Source organism: Lagenorhynchus albirostris, chromosome 16, assembly GCF_949774975.1.
Source record: "Lagenorhynchus albirostris chromosome 16, mLagAlb1.1, whole genome shotgun sequence".
Classification (NCBI taxonomy): domain Eukaryota; kingdom Metazoa; phylum Chordata; class Mammalia; order Artiodactyla; family Delphinidae; genus Lagenorhynchus; species Lagenorhynchus albirostris.
Genome location: NC_083110.1, coordinates 74,945,112 through 74,964,171, shown reverse-complemented (window position 1 = coordinate 74,964,171; position 19,060 = coordinate 74,945,112). Strand labels below are relative to the sequence as shown.

At 37.1% G+C, this 19,060-nt stretch overlaps 1 protein-coding gene across 5 annotated transcripts in view; it reads right to left on the bottom strand.

Annotated features, from left to right (window-relative positions):
* Positions 1–349: 349 nt before the first annotated feature.
* PLEKHA1 (pleckstrin homology domain containing A1) overlaps positions 350–19,060 on the bottom strand; it is a 58,700-nt gene continuing 39,989 nt past the window's right edge. For 2 of the 5 annotated variants that reach the window (XM_060126149.1, XM_060126153.1), the window contains 7 exons: positions 18,441–18,566; positions 13,411–13,554; positions 11,782–11,850; positions 8,249–8,313; positions 7,579–7,642; positions 5,391–5,480; positions 350–2,799 (listed from right to left, as the gene is read on the bottom strand). In XM_060126149.1, the coding sequence (XP_059982132.1) occupies positions 2,485–2,799; positions 5,391–5,480; positions 7,579–7,642; positions 8,249–8,313; positions 11,782–11,850; positions 13,411–13,554; positions 18,441–18,566 (873 nt within the window). In that variant the 3' untranslated portion in view covers positions 350–2,484. Of the gene's footprint in view, positions 2,800–4,075; positions 4,147–5,390; positions 5,481–7,578; positions 7,643–8,248; positions 8,314–11,781; positions 11,851–13,410; positions 13,555–18,440; positions 18,567–19,060 lie in introns of all 5 variants that reach the window. The other 3 variants (XM_060126150.1, XM_060126151.1, XM_060126152.1) reach the window with 3 other exon arrangements.

Sequence of the window (19,060 nt, the reverse complement as noted above, 5' to 3'; positions counted from 1 at the left end):
TGCAGGTCTACAGCTCACCTGGGGATCAGTATGTCCTCTGCACTCATCCTTATTTGTGTCATACCGATCTAACCAATAACCAAACACCGCAGAAGCAGCCTGGATGATTCAAACAATGCTTTGAAGCCAGAATAATTGATTTTGCTTTTGAGAACACGTTTTCTAATTAAGCAAAATAAGCTCTTTTCCCCAAAAAGACTCATGTTTCCTTGTGCAATTTCATATCAAGTTATACCCTTCCAAGTCTACCAAATAATCTGTCCTTAAATTCAAGTCAATTAACCAAACACATTTTGTACTTGTTCTATTTACTTGTTCACACAAGAACTGAACCAGACCAAATGAGAAATAAGTTAGAATTAATTTTGAGCAATTTATTCTCAAGTCATTACAGTGTTCAACCAGTTTGATGTATAAAGATGTCAGACATAAAAGTAAACAATGGGAAGCACACATATATTCCCATTCTGAAAGAAGACATGTTACATATACAGAAAAAAATGCAGCAAATATTAAGGTATTCAAAGTAATTCTTTGACAATTCAGATGTGACATATTTACAGGAAAAGTATAAGTTTTAAAATAATTAAATAATTTTCATAGAATTATAAAAGTATTGAGATAAATATTAGGAGACTCTGACAATCACAAGACCATTTCCCTGTGCTATTTTATACAAGGGTAGTTCTATAAAAAGTCCCAAAATAGAGCTAATATTTTGCCACTATGGAATATATCAAATTACCAATACCAAAATATTAACATGAACATGCAATGTAAAAGCTGTACCAAAGAAAACAGCATTAGGCTCCTGAAATAGCCAACTGTCTACACAAGATTTCTTAGGTGTGTTCATGAAAAAAGAGCTTTCTAAAGGAGCTGCTGTAATGGATATATCTGCAGAGAAAGTGATAACTACTTAAAACCTTTTCATTCTATCATTCTCAAATGTAGCTGCAAAAAAGGAAAAATCTAAATACAACTTCTAAAAATATTAGCTTATGAATAAAAATGTTGAGTGGTGCATTCTTGATGCATTCGGATTTTTAAAGTGATGCTATGATAATTCTAGTATAATAGACAGTAACCTCTGGACCCCACGACTGTAATAAGAAATCCACCCTCCCCTCTCTTTCTCAAACAAGAAGTCATCTTAGAAAATGAAAAGGAGAAACAGTGACATTTACGAATTCAAAACAACACAGTACTGTAATACGGCAAAATATCATAAAAATAGCAGCATGTGAAATTCAAGACTATTTTCTTAAAGCAAATGTTTAAGAATGAACCGTAAAAACAGTACTTGGTCAAACTGGTCTATTACTCAACACCTGAAACTAACGATCTTTTAGAGAGGTGCTTATACTTATGATATCTCCATGATTAAATGTAAAGTCAAATATGTGTTTTAAAACATATATTGCACAGATAGCAGAATAACAACATTCTGGTATCTCTAACACAAAATGGTATGTTATTTAGTACATTAACCTATGCTACTGAAAATTAATTTTATCCTAATAGTTTAAAACCAATCATGTAGGGGTTTTGAGCACATTAATCTCAAAATATTCCTAAACAAGATGAAAAAACACAGGCACTTGAATACAGGCTATTAGTGACAAAACACAGAGGTTACAATCGCATGACTAAGGGCAGTATGTCTTTACACATAAACTTGAGGTCTTTCACTGATCCAAATATAGAAATAAGAACTATTTTACAAAACTCTGACAAGAAAATCAGATCTCCAAGAAATTTCGTATCAAATAATTTTCACTGAATAAAGCAATGACTGCTGCACGTCTTAAGCTTTTACAAATAAATGTCCGAGATACGGTTGTTTGAATTCTAATTCTCCCCTTTTCTCCATCCCAGTACAACACACGACCCTCACTAACTGTCCAATAATATCCTCTATGCAAAACTCACAGCTCACCTTGAGACCCAGAGCATCAAACATGGCTACCATTTCAGAACTGTCCACACTGCACTGTAAATGTCACAGCACCACAGACGTCATGAGTTTAGATCCTTTTGTCTGGCAATACTCCATTCAATAATATTAACCGGTAAGAATGTGTAGAGATTGAACATTTAATTGGAAGTCACAGTAGCATTTTTAAAACAACCAAAATAATTAATAAGCATTTTTCATGTTTTAAATTGTGAAACATTTAAATTGTCAAATTCGCTTGGAAAAAATATCACACACACTTTTATCATCCCAATGAGAACAAAGCTTCAGACAGCTGATACTGAGATACTTCGGGCTTTTCTCTTTTTTTCTTTCTTTTTTTAAAGAAATTGCATTGAGTTTGGCCACACCCTAGCTTCTTGGCTTACCAGCTTATAAAGAGAACATCGATGAGGCAGTATACTATATGCATTAAAGCCCCTTTCCCCTTTATCATCTTTGGCGAGAAGCCTCTTGAAAGGACACTGAGGGCGGATGAGGCGGGTCAGGCTCCACGTGCTTCCATCTCACACATCGCTGACTGGAAGGCTTGCGTCATCCAAGTCCACGGGGTCACAATCTTGTTCCTGAGGGCCATTTTCACTTTGAGGTTTTAGCAGAGCTTGTTCAGTCACTTTGGTAGCTGGTTCTCTTGGAGAGACAGTCTGGACCTTGAAGTTCCCTGGCTTGACCTTGGCAAGAGATTCGTAAAATCCTCGCTTCTCCATGGAAAAGCTTGAGACCAGAGAGTCGCTGCGAGAGGCTGTGGATCGCGGGGTGGCTGCTGTGGCACCGGCAGAGAGGAGAGCATGTTTGGGTTCGGAAGGACAGCGGGAATGCTCCTGCAAAGAGGGGTGCTGATCAGACACGGGCAATCATTAACGGCAAGGCTAGTAACTCAGTGTGAGACTTTATTCTCTGAAAAACAAACAGAACAAAACACACACACACAGAGCAGAAGCATGAGCCATGCAGCGTACATGTGCAAGTTCCTACCCAAAGCAATGCAGTTTTAGGAGTGAGTTTAGAGCGCTGACAGCCAACAACCACGCCCAGTAAGAACAACAGTTCTTTTTTCTGAAGCCAAAGTTCGTAGCTGACACTGAAGACTCAGCCTAAAGGGGAATGCAGTGTGCCAACTGCAACTGAACTGTGTTTAACAGCGGGCCTACCAGCTTTACCATTTTATTTAAGAGTTTATTCTCAATAAACACTAGGAATTATCCCACACATTTTAGAAAGATTAAAAAATGAAAATGCAGAATATAAAAATAAAAGGCCATTATCTCTTTAATAAGCAAAACTCAACATTTTTCAAACCTATTATTTTGTCTGTCAGCCTCACGAACTTAAGTTTTTGGTTCCCTGAATTTCACTGCAACCAATAATATCATAGTCTTTTCACTTCTTATTTAATTGCATTTATTTTTGCATATGGCATACATTCATATGGTTTAAGATTTTAAAGGCAGAGAAGGGTACATATTTAAGCATTTATTAAAACTGTGGTGAAATAATTTCAGTTGTGAATATTAATTTCAATACGCTTCTAACTAAACCAAATCTGAAGACAGCCTGAAATATGACCATTCCAAATGCATTGCCATATAGTTCCTAGTATATTGTGTTCATTTGTGACATTAGTGGCTTTGAAAACAAAGTGCTACAAAACACTCTAGATTCCCATTAGATGGCTAAATTTCACCTGAGATTTAATACACCATGCACACTATACTAATGTAGAGTTTATCCAATGCATGTGCACCTGTGAGTTTGAGCAAACTGTTACCACAAAGGTGCATTTTAAGTGGTGTAGTATAAAAAATTTCAAAATACAGGAAATACAGAAATTGAAACTTGTGGCAATTCAGTAAATTAAGCTTTAGTAGATATGACTTTTTAAATTAGTAAAGTTGTCTCTTTTTTATTATTTATTTATTAATATCCGTATCCAACCTGATAACTGTAGTGAAATAGTTTGCGTTAGTGTTGACAAAGTCAGTTATGATAACTGCAGAAGGCAGTTTAGTTAACTCAACTTTCCAGAATCAGTTGTTAAGTAGTGAGTAAGTCCAGGCCCTCTAGTAAGAAGGCACGTTTGCGTGAGAGCCCACATACGTGCTGCATTCCCCAGTTCTGGACGTATACCTCTGTATACAAGGATTCGACAGCCTTCTGGCCTGCCGCATCTGGAACACAGTGCAAAGCTAAGATTAGAGTTAACCTGTACTGGAGGGGGGGAAGAGAAAGTTCCGCTGATAGTTACAGCTTAGAGAGTCCAATCTGCCCCCACCACAAAGCACAAAACACAAACGCCCTTCTCCAACTTTTCCTCTTCCCAACAGACATTGTTTTTGCAGAGAGTCTCATACTTGACTGCTGAAAAGGTCACATAAAACACAGGCAGTTACAAAATTAACACCTATGAAAATAATTTCTGAGACATTCCAAACAGGATACAAGAAGAATAACTTTAAAAGTGAGAAAAATGGATTTGTATTTACTGATCTAGAGTCATTTCTAACAAGAAACGATTAAAAGACAATATTACTGCAATACTAGAAATGCAGGAAAATACTGGAAGTGCAGACTATCCAGCATCAATGAGTCTAGATACTAAAGGCTCTCATGCTCCACGTTAGACCACCTTCTGCAGACCAATGTGCTGCACTTCAAGGCGATTGAAAGTTTTTCATTCCTTAGTAGAATTTGTATTTTCAGATCAGAGATCAGTGGCCAAAGTATTCCAAAGCTAAATCTTATTCCTATATGATGAATTTGTACATGATAAATTAAAAAGTAAAGACATTTTCCTTACTGAGAATGTTTAGCTGTTTTAATTTTATTATTATACTACCAAAAAGATAATTAAGATAGTAAAAAGCAGCCTTTTAAATTAACCTAGTAAAAAATGAGAATGAAATGGAAAATACTGACTGAGAACACTAGATTCTATTTAAAGTTCCAGCTGCTCAACTGTCTTCCAGCACTAGTGAGGCAAAAACCTAAACTGAAATCATAGGAAGCAAAAAGGAAATTGAGACCTTCACAAAACTGTGTAATGCTACAACTAAAGGTGCCTCACATGATTAGGCCAAATACCATACTAAGAATTGGTAAAATTATACCAAATCTGGACCTACTGACAAGTAAGAACTCCTAAAACAAAACAAGGAAATGTTCATTCTTTAGTTGCCCTGCTTGTGCATTTAAGACAATACAATGCACAGAAAGTTATGTATACATAACACTACAGGAAGCATTAAATTAGAAATGCATTATTTTTTTTGCAAGTCCAATTGGTATGAAAGTCAACATGCAGATAAATCTCAAAACAGAAAGAAACTGAAAGGATTAGGGGGAGAGGAAGAAAAATAACTTGACAGGATCAGGGGACCCAAGGGAGTATCACCCCAGAGAACAGGAAACATACAGAAGACGCTGATCTGCCAGGTCCCCGCTGTGCTACAATGGCACCAGAGACTGCTTTAATCCAACTGTGCATCTCTTCAGGGCTATCAGCCTAAGGGGAAGGAAGGATTCATTCAATTTTTCCTCAAAATCAGCTCCTATGTCTATAAATCCAATGTATTCATTTTGGTAATTAACAGTGTCAACAACAAAATCATTCTAAGGCAATGGTTTCCAAAAACTTTTAGAAATCACTTTTTTAAACCAGGTTTTGCTGGGTAACTTACAGAGATGTAAGTTGGGCATGTAATGTTTTAAGATGAGACACATCAAAAAGTGTCAATATGAATAATTATGGAGAGAAAACAAGAAGAGGAAGAAGTCAAAGAAAGATCTTCTCATTTCTACTGCTATATTGTTTGAATTTTCAAGATGAATATTTATGTAATTGTGCAGTTAAAAATCCACTGTGACATCATTTTATATGTTATTTTTCTAAAAATAATTTCTAGGGCTTCCCTGGTGGCACAGTGGTTAAGAGTCCACCTGCCGATGCAGGGGACACGGGTTCGTGCCCCGGTCCGGGAAGATCCCACGTGCCGCGGAGCGGCTGGGCCCGTGAGCCATGGCCGCTGAGCCTGCGCGTCCGGAGCCTGTGCTCTGCAACGGGAGAGGCCACAACAGTGAGCGGCCTGTGTACCGCAAAAAAAAAATAAATAAATAAATAAAATAATAATTTCTAACAATACCCTAAATCATCATATTCCAAAGCATCATCTTCCTTGATAGGACCATGACTTCCAATGTGAATTAAAAACCTTACTATGACTTTAATCCAATTAAACAAGGCCCTCAGAGGGGTGGAGAGGTACTGCCCTTTACTTCTGGATTCTACTATCTAGTAGTTTAAAAATTTTAAAGATACAAGTAATATTTTTGAACCAATGATATTAACAAAGAGTTTTTAAAAGGAAAAACTCAAAGTAGGCAAAGGCAGAGTATACTTTCATTCACTACAAACAGGAGCACCAGTCTAGAAGTCAATTTGGCAAAATAAAGAGGTTTAAAAAAGCTCACGCTCTGATAGTTATCCTCGATCTAAAAACGTATTGTAAAGAAGTAAGAAATTCAGGCAAATTTATGCACAAAATGTGCACTACCACATTAAATCACAGTAAATGTACAAAAACTATGTAAATGAGTGATCAGTAACAGTACAGTAGAGAAACAGTTTAATTGTGAAACATTCATATAAGAGAGCATAGTTCTAAAAGGTTTTCAGAGAATTGGTTTTTTGTGTGTGTGTGTGTGGTACGTGGGCCTCTCACTGTTGTGGCCTCTCCCACTGCGGAGCACAGGCTCCGGACGTGCAGGCTCAGCGGCCATGGCTCACGGGCCCAGCTGCTCTGCGGCATGTGGGATCTTCCCGGACCGGGGCACGAACCCGTGTCCCCTGCATCAGCAGGTGGACTCTCAACCACTGCGCCACCAGGGAAGCCCAAGAGAATTTTCGACGTAGAAAAAAATGACTATAATATAGTAAACAAATAGGATATAACACTATATTGATATCATATAATCCCATTTGTTATAAAAAGATATGCTCTAATAAAGGAAAAAAAAAAGAATGGTTGCCTGAATGTGGAATTCTACATGGTTTATAAAACATTTTTTCTTCATATTTCTGTATTTTCTAAATTTTCTGCAATAAGCATATGTAGTAACTTTTATAAAACAAAACCAAATGTTCTTTTAAAAAACTTCTAATCTAAATAAATGTGTTAAGTAAAAAGTGTATTTTAAACTTAAACATAGGATACTATCTACCATTAGTGAAATGATACGATATACTGTGTACTTTTATTATGGATATTCGAGCCCCCCTTCTTATAAAATTACCAAAAGGTGATATAATTAAAATTCCAAAATATGTGCAAAAATAATCCAAATTGAAAGTACACTTAGCATCTAACTTAAATAGCATTTCCCTTCCTCCAAATAAAACTTAATTCCATCAAAGAATACCCCTATTGGCTGAACATATGACCTGCCAATAATCTTACATATAACATTTTTTATTAAATTGGCAATTATATTTGTCATATTTTTTGCTTATTTTTATGAGCAACACATTTATTTATGTTTATTTCACCTCTAAAATTATTTATTTCTTGTTAGGAGGATCTATAATCTCCAAAGAAGTATCCTACCTGCACATAGAAAGTTCGAGACGATGTTACAATTTCAAAGAGGTTGTCTCTCATCATTATGTCACTGTTAACGAAAAAAATTTTCCAATTGTACTTAAATAGCAGTTGTTTGATAGTTTCCTTTCACTTCTTTACCCAGTACCAAATATGTGTCAATGAGAAAATAAATATTAGAGATAAAATACTGATTTAATTGAGAAATACTAAGTGATCGTTTTCCAATTTATTTTTGCATTAAATTTTACATATTTTATATAGTTGTATGTATTTTTAGAAAGGTTCATAAAACAACTTTAAAATTCAAAGTTTTCAACTGTGAAGAAATCAGTTTGCTCAAAGAAACAATGGCACAGTTAACATTCTTACAAAGCTCTATTGCAGCAACCCTGAAACACTAGAATTAATAATACATCAATTTGTCAAGTACGATAGCTGTTCACTTTAAATTTTGTCCTTTCCATTAATAAGCTTAAGAACTGTTTCCTAATTTGTAGTTTTCAAACAAAAAAATCTCAATACTCAGTTTCATCTGAAGGTTTTGAAAGTTTTAGCATAACCCACTAGCAATAACACAGAAAAATATCATCTGTAAGTACATCAATTAAACTAAGGAATTATATATTGTGTAACAATAAGTTGTGTCAGACACCAAGTCAGAGGTGGTGCTTACCTCTGCTTACATTCCTGGACTTTATGAACCTCTTTAAGTGGTATTACGCGGAGAGGTTCCTTTTCCTGTCAAAAAAAGCAAATAAACAGATACATGACATATATTCTTAAAATGCTTTTAAGCATTAGTTGTTTTATTTAGAGGTCTATGCGAAAATCATGCTTCTTTCCTGAAGCACATCTAAGACATAAATCTACCTTCTTGAACCATCCAGCATCAGAATAGCTCAAATACTATAACCTGATACACACTGTGATTTGAAACAAGGAAACTGGCATATAACCCATGTTCACATTATTTATGCGCTAAATGACAGTGTAGCTTATTAAAAACCATTAACCACCAGACTTTTCCTTGGTGAACCCCTATATACCCAGTAAGTGGAGTACTTCCTATTTTGGAATGTTATTTTCATACAGAGGGTACCAGAGTAGTGAATACCCAGCTTCTTTGAGTTAAATTTGTCATTTTAGGAATATCACTTTTATATGAACACATCATTTTAACAAGCACAATTTATTAAACATTTACTAAGTGCCGGGACATCTGCTATGTTTTAAATGTGTTATCTCACTTTCCACAACCCTAGAATACATGCACTATTACTCACCTGAGGAAACAGGATTAGCCATATTAAGTACCTCACCTAAGGTTACAAAACTAGATATAAGGTTCACACATAAGATATAACTAGCTCCTAGTTAGCACAGTACTTACAGTAAACATTTCATGAAATACTATACACTGTATTTCACTGAAAACGACACCATGAGTTTAAGACATACCATTACTTTATGCAGTACTAAGAAAATAATTAAACCATGGCTGAACACTTTTTTAAAACCAAAATCTATTTTTTAAGTTTTAGAAAGTAACTCATTTGCAGGTAAGCTCTAGGATGGCCTCTTCATCTGCGTGGCTCTGGCCGCCCACACTGGTTGCCACTCCAGACACTCCTTCCTGCTCCTGCACCACCACCTGGGACACCTGCACTGATGTGCCTCGCCTAGAAAATTTACATCTGAATTGTAAGGAACTGATGGGAGGAAAAGAGGGAAAACAGGGTGACGAAGGATCCCCCAACTTTTAAGGTTCTTTACATATTACAGATATTAATGTTTTATCTGTGATATATGTTATTAAATATTTTCTCCAGTTTTTCTTGTCTGCTGAAATCTTTTATACCTACTGAAAGAAACTTTTAAATTCTTATCTTTCAGAGAAACATACAAAAATATTTACAGATGAAATGATATGCCTAATATTTGCTTCAAAATAGGAAGGGAGAAGTAGGTGGTGGTACAGAAGAAACAAAACTAGTCATGTGTTGATAATTATGAGATCTGGGTGATGGCTATATAGGGGTTCAGAATACTATTCTATCTATTTACTTTATGTTCAAACTTTTCCATGATCAAAAGGTTTTGTAAAAGAGCCCTTTTATACTTTAAACATCAACTTTTATCATATATTATCCTTGAGCATATATAAAAATAGGCAAAATAAATGGGTTAAGGTTTTTTAAAACCTCACATTCAGACCCCAGCTCACTTTCTGACTAGAAGCCATCAATCGCAGTGCTTTTCACTCCATACTATTCTCTGGGCCAGAAAGAGCACTGGTGATACTACAGCATTTCCTAAGAATCTCCCACTGTGTCCCTGAGATTTTCTTCCAGCTGCCAGCACCCTTTTCTGCAGGTTTTGGTGCTGGTGTCTTCTGATCTTACCCAAAGGTGCTGTGCACACACAGGCAATGACAACACAGCACAGCTGCTGCCTGGCTCCCTCACCTTCAGCATCCCTAAGAGACCTGAAGATTTCAGAAATGTTAAAACGGGGGGAGGGGATGTGCATCTTAGTAACTGACAAAGGTCAATAATTATATTTAAAGTGTTCAGCTTTATCTGTGTTTGCTAAATACTTAACATATTCCTGAATACACATAATATAATTTCCCTACCTCCTATGATAGTTCAAGTATTCTTTCATCTCAAACTTTATAGCATAATATCCACATGCAGGTTTTCAAATTATAGTAAATATTTCTATAATAGTTCTTGTCTCATTATAACTACTGTGGATGACAAGGGGACATGTCAATTTCTCTGGTAAAACTGAACTCCTGAAGGCCAGAACATCACTGACTGCCCTCTTTATTCCCAGTTCCCAGTGCACCAGGGCCATGGAGAGCTCAATGAACGTCTGGTGCAGGAAGGACTCCTCCCAGAGGACTGGCATTAACAGAAAGCAACGAATCAACCTGCCAACCAAGCACAAGGGTAGCTTCTGAGACACCAAGGCTGGTACTTTTTGAACCAAATAACTACTGCTTCCAACTGAGGCTCTTAGGTTTTGAAGTCTAAGAAAGGGTCCCATGCTAAAATGGCTATCCTTGTTATACTATGTCATTTTTTTATTCATTCAAAAACACTTATTGATTATTTTCTAAGTACCAGGTGCTGTGTTCATAAAAGGGTACAAAAGAGAATCTTTGCTCTCAAGAAGCTCATGCAATTAACTGGTAAAGACAAGTATGCAAACAATTACAAAAGCCAGTGGGAAGTATCATGACAGGTGTGGGCATCAGCTTCCATGTATGTAAAGAGAAGCCACGAAATCCAGAGTCCAAAAGCCTTCCAGAAGAACAGACACCTGAGATGAATCTTAAATATTCCCTTCCTATTCTCCAGTGCTCTGCTGTCCAATAGAGTAGCCACTAGCTACGTGTAACTACTTGAATTTAAATTAACGAATACCAGATACAACCGGCTTTACTTTTAAAGTTAAATACGGTCAGGCTCCTCAGTCGCACTAGCCATAGTTCCAGTGCTCAAGAGCCACATGTAACCAGCAGACGTGGCCAATGCAGATAATGGAACATTCCCATCAGTGCAGAGTTCAGCTGGACAGTGCTGCTCTGGTACCGTCATTCAAATAAAACGTATGGTTCCCCCCTCAAATGTCCCATAAAAAGAAGAGGTAGGATCGCACTCAATTTATCCAACAATCTATTGCAGAGCTCAGTCACACGACAGGAGTATTTTAAATAAGGATGTTACTCAAACAAGTGAAAGATGGACCTTCAATCTTTGATTCTACCTTCAGATAGGACAAAAATATCTTATATGAAGAAACTTAAAAGTCAATCTGAAATGGAAAAGAAAATATCAAGAGAGGGCAGGGAAGAGAAGGCAGAAATCAGAGGGTCAAATGTTGACTTTCAGAGACTTAATTCTTTCTACCACCTCCTCCAATGCCTTCGGAGGAAATCTGTAGACTGAGGGGTTCTGATATTTTTAATTCTTTCAAGGTAGAATGCCTTTGAAGATACACTCTTTTTATTTAAGATGTATTTAACAAAAATATCATTAACCAAAAGCATCACAACAAAATAAACTGAACTGCATATACCTCTCAAAACCAGATTTTAATTATTTTAAAAATAGAAAACAGGACAAGAAATTATATAATCACCACAGTGTAACACTTGTCAAACATTTTTAAAGCAACATTCATGACTCAGCAACATACCAGTTCAGATTTGAAGTAGCCTATTGTGTTTTCATCCAATTGAAAATATCTTCTCTTCCAGTTTTTCATCTATCAGAGATGAACACAGACATAAAACTTCTAAGACATAAAACTTTCTAAGAATGTCAAATGTTAGTAACAACTTAATTATTCTGATATGAACCCACAATCAGAAATGTCAAGCACTGGAAAACCTTACTACCATCCCTTAGTGAGGAGATACAGGAAATTTCATCTCTTTTGCTACTCAGGCCTTGAACTCCTAATTCAACTCTGGTGGCTGGCTTTCAGCTCTTACTGTATGATTTTATAATATGGTCTTATTTTTTTTATGCTCTAAAAGTTAAAAAAAAAAAAGGCACTTCCCCATCCCCCACAAAGTAAATGCCACCAAGAGTTCAACAGCAAGCACAGGAAATGTTGTTAAACCACATGAAGCTTCTCGTCTGTAAAATGCATGAATCCTTCCACAGGTACTTTATAACACTAAGAAGGAAAGCAACACGTATTTAATAAAGTGAATATGCTTTGTACAAATATCTTCTGTCAATGAAATATAGCTTTTGTGAAAGTACTTCAATATCTCTAAGGGTTAGTTAGTATTTTGGATTTAAGAGTAAAACAAAAAGAAAGGAATGTCTCTTTAAAAGCCCTAATTAACACTCGACCTGATGAGAATTCTGATTTTACCCGTAGACATGCTGGAATGAAAAACCTTCAGCCCTTACCTTCATTTCCCTTAGCCTAAAGAAGATCACACAATTAGAGCTGAAAGAACCTTCCTCTGGCTGACCTAAGCTAATCAGACTTGCCAGGAGTGATGTGAGGTCAAGCAGAACCGCCAGTAGACATTTAAGTACTTCTTTACTCACAGAAATTTTTAAAATTTTATTTTTAAACTTTGAAGTTTATTTTCTCATGAAAGTCTATAGATTTAGTTCACATTTTAGAAAGGTATTCTGGATTCATAAACACTGGTAAATTTACTTGCTCTTCCCACAATTCATCATTATGGATCTGGTTGTGTGAGAATATCTGGGCCAAGAGGTAATAGCTCTTACTAAGGACCAGGTGCTATGCTAAGTGCTTTCTATTTATATCTTTCAAAAAAGACCTCTGGATGGTAGGTTTTATAATATAATTTTCCATAAAAAGAAACTGAGAGCCTGAGAGGTTAAGTAAGTAGCCCAAGGTCTCAGTGTTTTCAACTGGGGTCGCCCAACCCCGTATCAAGTAAGTGACCCTTCCACACCCTGCTCCCCTGGTCTCCCCTTTCCTGCCAATCTCCCTACTAGAGCTCCCTTTCCCTGACCTATTCCCAAGGGGGGTAAAAAAATCAACAGAAAAACTTTCTGGAATAAATTTAAGCTGTTAGGAAGCTCAGTTAAAATTGAAGGTTAGTGGTAATAAGCATTAACTTATCCAGCCACCCAGAGACCAAGAAAATAATAGCACTGAGTTTTGAACACAGAATAACCCCTATTCTATCCGATGACTCCTGGTCAGTAAGCTGGTCTTTCACTTTGGATCTTTCAAAAAACAAAGCAAACCCTAACCCTAACCCATTTTGAGAGTTTGCTAATATATACTCATTTTTCATTACTTCACATATTTTGTTAAACTACTCACCACTGCTCCTTGTTTTACACAATATCCAGCTTTGATAACTGCACTATCTGAAGATGGTTTAGGAGTAAAGTAAGGAAGATGGCTTTGTGACCGCTTCAAATTATTTCTGTCAATACTTTCACCACATTCATTTACTTCTTCTTTCTAAAATGAAGCAAAATAAAGATATTCCTTTTTTGCTTGTTTACCTTCAAAGCATACTTGTAGTTCACGGTGTCATTCTAGTAGAAAAATCTTAAAATCCATCTTAGTTCAGTTAGAAACACGGATCTTGGAGTAAAGAGTTTTCTAATTAATTTGAGATACTTAATCATAACTTTCAATACCACTGATTAAACCACAGATTTCTATTTCTCTTTTTCTGCAAAAGTCCTGCCACCAGTGTTTTTTGGTTTTTGTTTTGCTGGGGGGGGGGCGCTGGATGGGGGGGTATAACTTTTAATTTTGAAATAATTATAAAGATTCACAAGAAGTTGTAAAAAAACAATGTACAGGAGGTCCTATGTACCCTTCAACCGGTTTCCCTCAACAGGGAAACTGTATAACTATAGCACATTATCAAAACTGACACCGAAACATTTTGCAGACCTTATTCATATCTCACCCGTTTTACATGCATTCATTGTCTCTGTATATATCATTCTATGCGATTTTATTGCCAGATCTGTGTAACCACCACCAGCGCCAATGTACAGAGTGTTCACGATAGGATCCCCTGGGCTACCCCTTTAGAGCTTCTATCCCCAGTTCCTTGGCAGCCGCTAATTTGTTCTCCATCTTTATTATTTTGACATTTAGAGAATTTAACATAAATGGAATCATACAGTAGGTGAGCTTTTGAGATGGTCTTTTTTCACTCTGCGTTCACTTTGGAGATTCATCCAGGTTGGTCCTTGTACCAACCGTCTGACCCTTCTCATTGAGAGTAGTATGCATGGTTTGGACGTACCACTGGCTAATTCACCCACTGAAATGGCACTTGGGCTGTTACCACATGTGGGCTATTAGGAATAACGCTGCTGTGAACATTCACGCTGTTTCCGTGTGAACATAAGCCTTCATTTCTTTAGGATAAATGCCTAGGAGTGCAAATCCTAGGTTAATACACTGATTGCAAGTTTACTTTTATAAAGAACTGCTAAACTCTTTTCAGAGTGGCTGTACAATTCTACATTCCCACCAGTTATGTATGAGTGATTCAGTTTCTCCTCATCTTTGTCAGCATTTGTGTTATCATTAATTTTTAGTTGAGTCATTCTGATAGCTATATGGTGATATCTCATTGCGGTCTTAATTTGCATTTCCTTACTGGCTAATGATGGTGAATATCTTTCCTAGCACTTATTTGCCACCTGTGTATCTTTTATCTTTTTTTTTTTTTTTTTTTTTTGCGGTACGCGGGCCTCTCACTGCTGTGGCCTCTCCCGCTGCGGAGCACAGGCTCCGGACGCGCAGGCTCAGCGGCCGTGGCTCACGGGCCCAGCTGCTCCACGGCACGTGGGATCTTCCCAGACCGGGGCATGAACCCGTGTCCCCTGCATCAGCAGGCGGACTCCCAACCACTGCGCCACCAGGGAAGCCCGTATCTTTTATCTCTTGATGAAATCTCTGTTCATGAATTTTGCCCATTTTCTAACTGGACTGTTTGGTATTTTTACTATTGAGTTTTGATATAGTTCTTTATATATTCTAGATACAAGTGCTTTGTTGTATATGCGGTTTTACAAATATTTTCTCCCAGCATGGTGCTTTTCTTTTCATCCTCAACAGACAAAACATTTTTAATGTTGATAAGGTTCAATTTATCAATTTTTTCCCTTTATATAGATTGTGCTTTTGATGTCCAGTCTATAAACTCTTCACCTAGTCCTAGATCCTCAAGATTTTCTCCTTTGCTATTTTCTAAAAGTTTCACAGTTTTAATTTTTTTTTAACAGTTCAGTCCAGTGCTTTTAAAAGCCTGACTATACACAGTTTTCATGTTCCCCAAAGCATTGGCCTGCTGTTTATTTATAACGTACAACATAGGTGACAATCTATTCTACACATCAACCAAAGGTGTATTTTCAAGAACTCCTAAATCTCAAGAGAAAAACTAAGTACTCAAGTCATATCTTAGGGAATTTTCAATCTGTTCTACATTTAGACAGGTCAACAGCACTAATTATGTACTTAACTTTGTAATCCTAGCACTTAACCTGCTAAACCAATAGTTACTGAATAAATTAATCATGCAAATGAGATGTCATTTTGTTACTGTTATCTGAATGCTTTTATAATGAGTAAATACTACTTTAAATAAACTATATTGTAAAATGATAAAGCAATACAATTCTTTGGGATCTTTTTAATATTGCACCTGCCATACGCTCTTAGAACCTACTGAATAATCGATATCAAAATTAAAACACAAATCTTAATTCTATACAAAATTAAGACAGCCACAGGTACAAACAACTACAATATCTTAATACAACTAAAGACAAATTGTCTTAGCTCTTCTATCAACACAAGACATAATACAGGTGAAAGCAGCTTAGTCTAGCTCTATCTTAACCAGAAGTCTTACAGGTTAAAATCATTACTTTTTTAAAAAAGTAAATACACACACACACAAATTCCCAGTTTATTTTTTATCCAACTTTGGTGAAAAATGTAACCTCCCATTAGGGCAGGGAATTTTTGCTCATTAGTACATATATCCTCTGTCTAGCATAAAGAAAGCACTCAATAATTAATTAACTAATAAGGCTTTTAAGTACAAAAAGGCACACAGGTAATGAAAATGCCTAACATTGGCAATATCAATTAATTACCTTAAAATTCTTAGTTTCTCAATTGCCAGTAATTTAATTTGCATTACAAACTCATTTACTTAAGAGCAACCCAAGAAATTTAAGTGCATACAAGTTTTAATTTCATCAAAAACTTTAAAATAAATTTATATTTTCCATAATACCCAAGAGTAAGAATTAACTCAGCATACCAGTACTTTGGGGATAGAACTGACTTAAAATTCCAGTCTTCTGTTTAGTTCATCTAGGCCAGGTTGTAGAAAAACAGGTTTAAAAAATTACACATATTTACAAATACTTTGACTTGGCAATTTTCCCTCCAGGAGTTTATCCTTTAAAACATATTATCTATGGCTCTAAAGTTTATGCTACAAGCATGTTCATCAAAGCATTTACGAGATAATGGAAAATATCTCATTGCCCCCACCTGCCCCATACTTCCTGGCACAGGGCTCCTAAAACCCTTGTAATTTCCTAAGTGATAAGAGCACTAGAAGCATCTTTTTGCTAATATTTGGTCTTTGACCCTGCTTCCTGACAAAGAGTTCATAAATCCCTTGGAATTTCCTGGGTGACAGCATGTCTTTTGTTCTAATAAGGTGACTCTTGGTGGACTCCTGAATGGGGGATAGTCACCAGAAAGACCAAGTCATGATTAAAGGCTTGGAATTTTCAGCCCCATTCCCTACTCTCTAGAGAGGGGAGAGGGCTGGAAACAGAGTGGATGATCAATCATGCCTACGTGATGACGCCTCCATAAAAATCCCTACAATATGGAATTCAGAAAGCTTCTGCGTTAGTGAATTAACGGAGGTACTGGGAGAATGGTGCACCCAAAGAAGGCATGGAAGCTCCACACCCCTTCCCGCATACCTTCCCCTACACACCTCTTCTATCTGAATGTTCATCTGTATCCTTTATCATATCCTTTTACAATAAACAGGTATACAGTAATTAAACTGTTTTCCTAAGTTCTGTGAGCTGCTTTAGCAAACTAATTGAACCCAGTAAGGGGGCCACAGGAACCTCGAATTTATAGCCCATCAGTCAGAAGCACAGGTAACAACGTGGACTTACGACTGACATCTGAAGGGGGTGGAGGGGCAGTCCTGTGGGACTGAGCCCTTCACCTGTGGGATCCAGATAGGCAGTGTCAGAATTGAGATAAATTGTCAGACCCCCAGCTGGTGTCACAGCATTGCTTGTGTAGGGGAAAAAACCCACTCATTTCGTGTCAGAAGTGTTGTGAGTGTAGCAGTGTGAGAGTACAGGAGAAACACAGGAGGAAGAGTGGGTTTTTCCTACTTCTGTTAGGGGAGCCACTGACCAAAACCGCCCACTCTGGCCAGGCACGATAGTAACCACTTGCGTGAGTTCTTACAACAGGAGGTCCTGGTATGGAACATAGAACTAACAAGCTACCACCAACCAGAAGAATTCGGGAAATGTCAAAAGGACAGAGGAGAAGCCAGTCCGTATACCCTACCAACCTCCCAGAATCCTTCTCACTGGAATTCATCTTGGCTGAGCGATGCACGCGCCACCAGGAAGAACCCTGAGTCAGAGTGATTGTCCAGAGACCACCCCGAAACTAACCCTATCACCATAAACCCTGAGACTGTGAGCCACGTGCAGAGCAGTCCTCCTGGGTTCCCTTACCCTGCCACTCTCCGCCTGGGCGCCCCTTCCCAGTAAAGTTTCTTGCTTTGTCAGCACGTGTGTCTCCTCAGACAATTCATTGCCGGGTGTCAGACAAGAGCCTACTCTTGGGCCCTGGAAGGGGTTCCCCTTCCTACAACACTTACATTGTTTGTAAAAGAAAAAAGGAAAGAGAAGGAAAAAGAACTGTCCAACAACAGAGGGTTTGTAATTTATAGTAAATTCATGGCAAAACTACTACACAGTCATGAAAAATGACATGAAATAATTTTTGATGACTTGGAAAATGTTTGAGATGTAAGTGAAAAAAGCTGTTTACAAAGTATCCCCATTTCTAGGGGCAAAAGTACAAAGAAAGGCTCAGAAGAAAACATGAAAAGTGTTAAATGTTGTTTATCTATGCTTTCCAGATATTTTACAATAAAAATATACTTCTGAAATAAGAAATAAATATAAAATTTTTGTATTAATTATTGCATTAATTCAGTAAAGATGTACTGCTTGACTTTTGATAGCAATACAAAAATCAACATGCAGTAGTTAAACCATCACACAATAGAAGAATTAATTTATTACCTGAGTTGGGGTAATGATGGGCACACCACCAACAATGTCAGTTCTGTAAGACACTTGCTTCTTCCCACATTCACCTTGGCGACTTGGGTTATCAGAATGAGGTTGTGAGTCTGACTGCTTTGGTACCTAAAATAGTAAGTCAATGAATCATTTTGCAACAAGCATTATATATGAGACCCTCTTTATCACAGAATTTCCAACTGATCATCAATTTATATATAATTGGCATATATAAAAATTATTTTTAGTATATGCAAATACCCCTTTAAGTTCTCATACTAATTTTTCTTTTACAGTATTACTTTATGACACAGCCATCATTTACTGAGTGCTTACTTGGGCAGGTACTATTTCATATATTTTCCCATTTAACCCTCCTGTCAACCCTATGCATAGGGGGAGCATCGCCACCGTAGCAGTAAGAAAACAGGCTCAGGGGCATTAGGGAACATAATTTTTTTTTAATTAATTAATTTGGTTGCGCTGGTTCTTGGCTGCAGCAGGTGGGCTCCTTTGCGGCTTGCCGGCTCCTTAGCTGCAGGACATGGGCTCCTTAGCTGCAGCACACAGGCTCCTTCGTTGTGGCATGCAAATTCTTATTTGCGGCATGCATGTGGGAA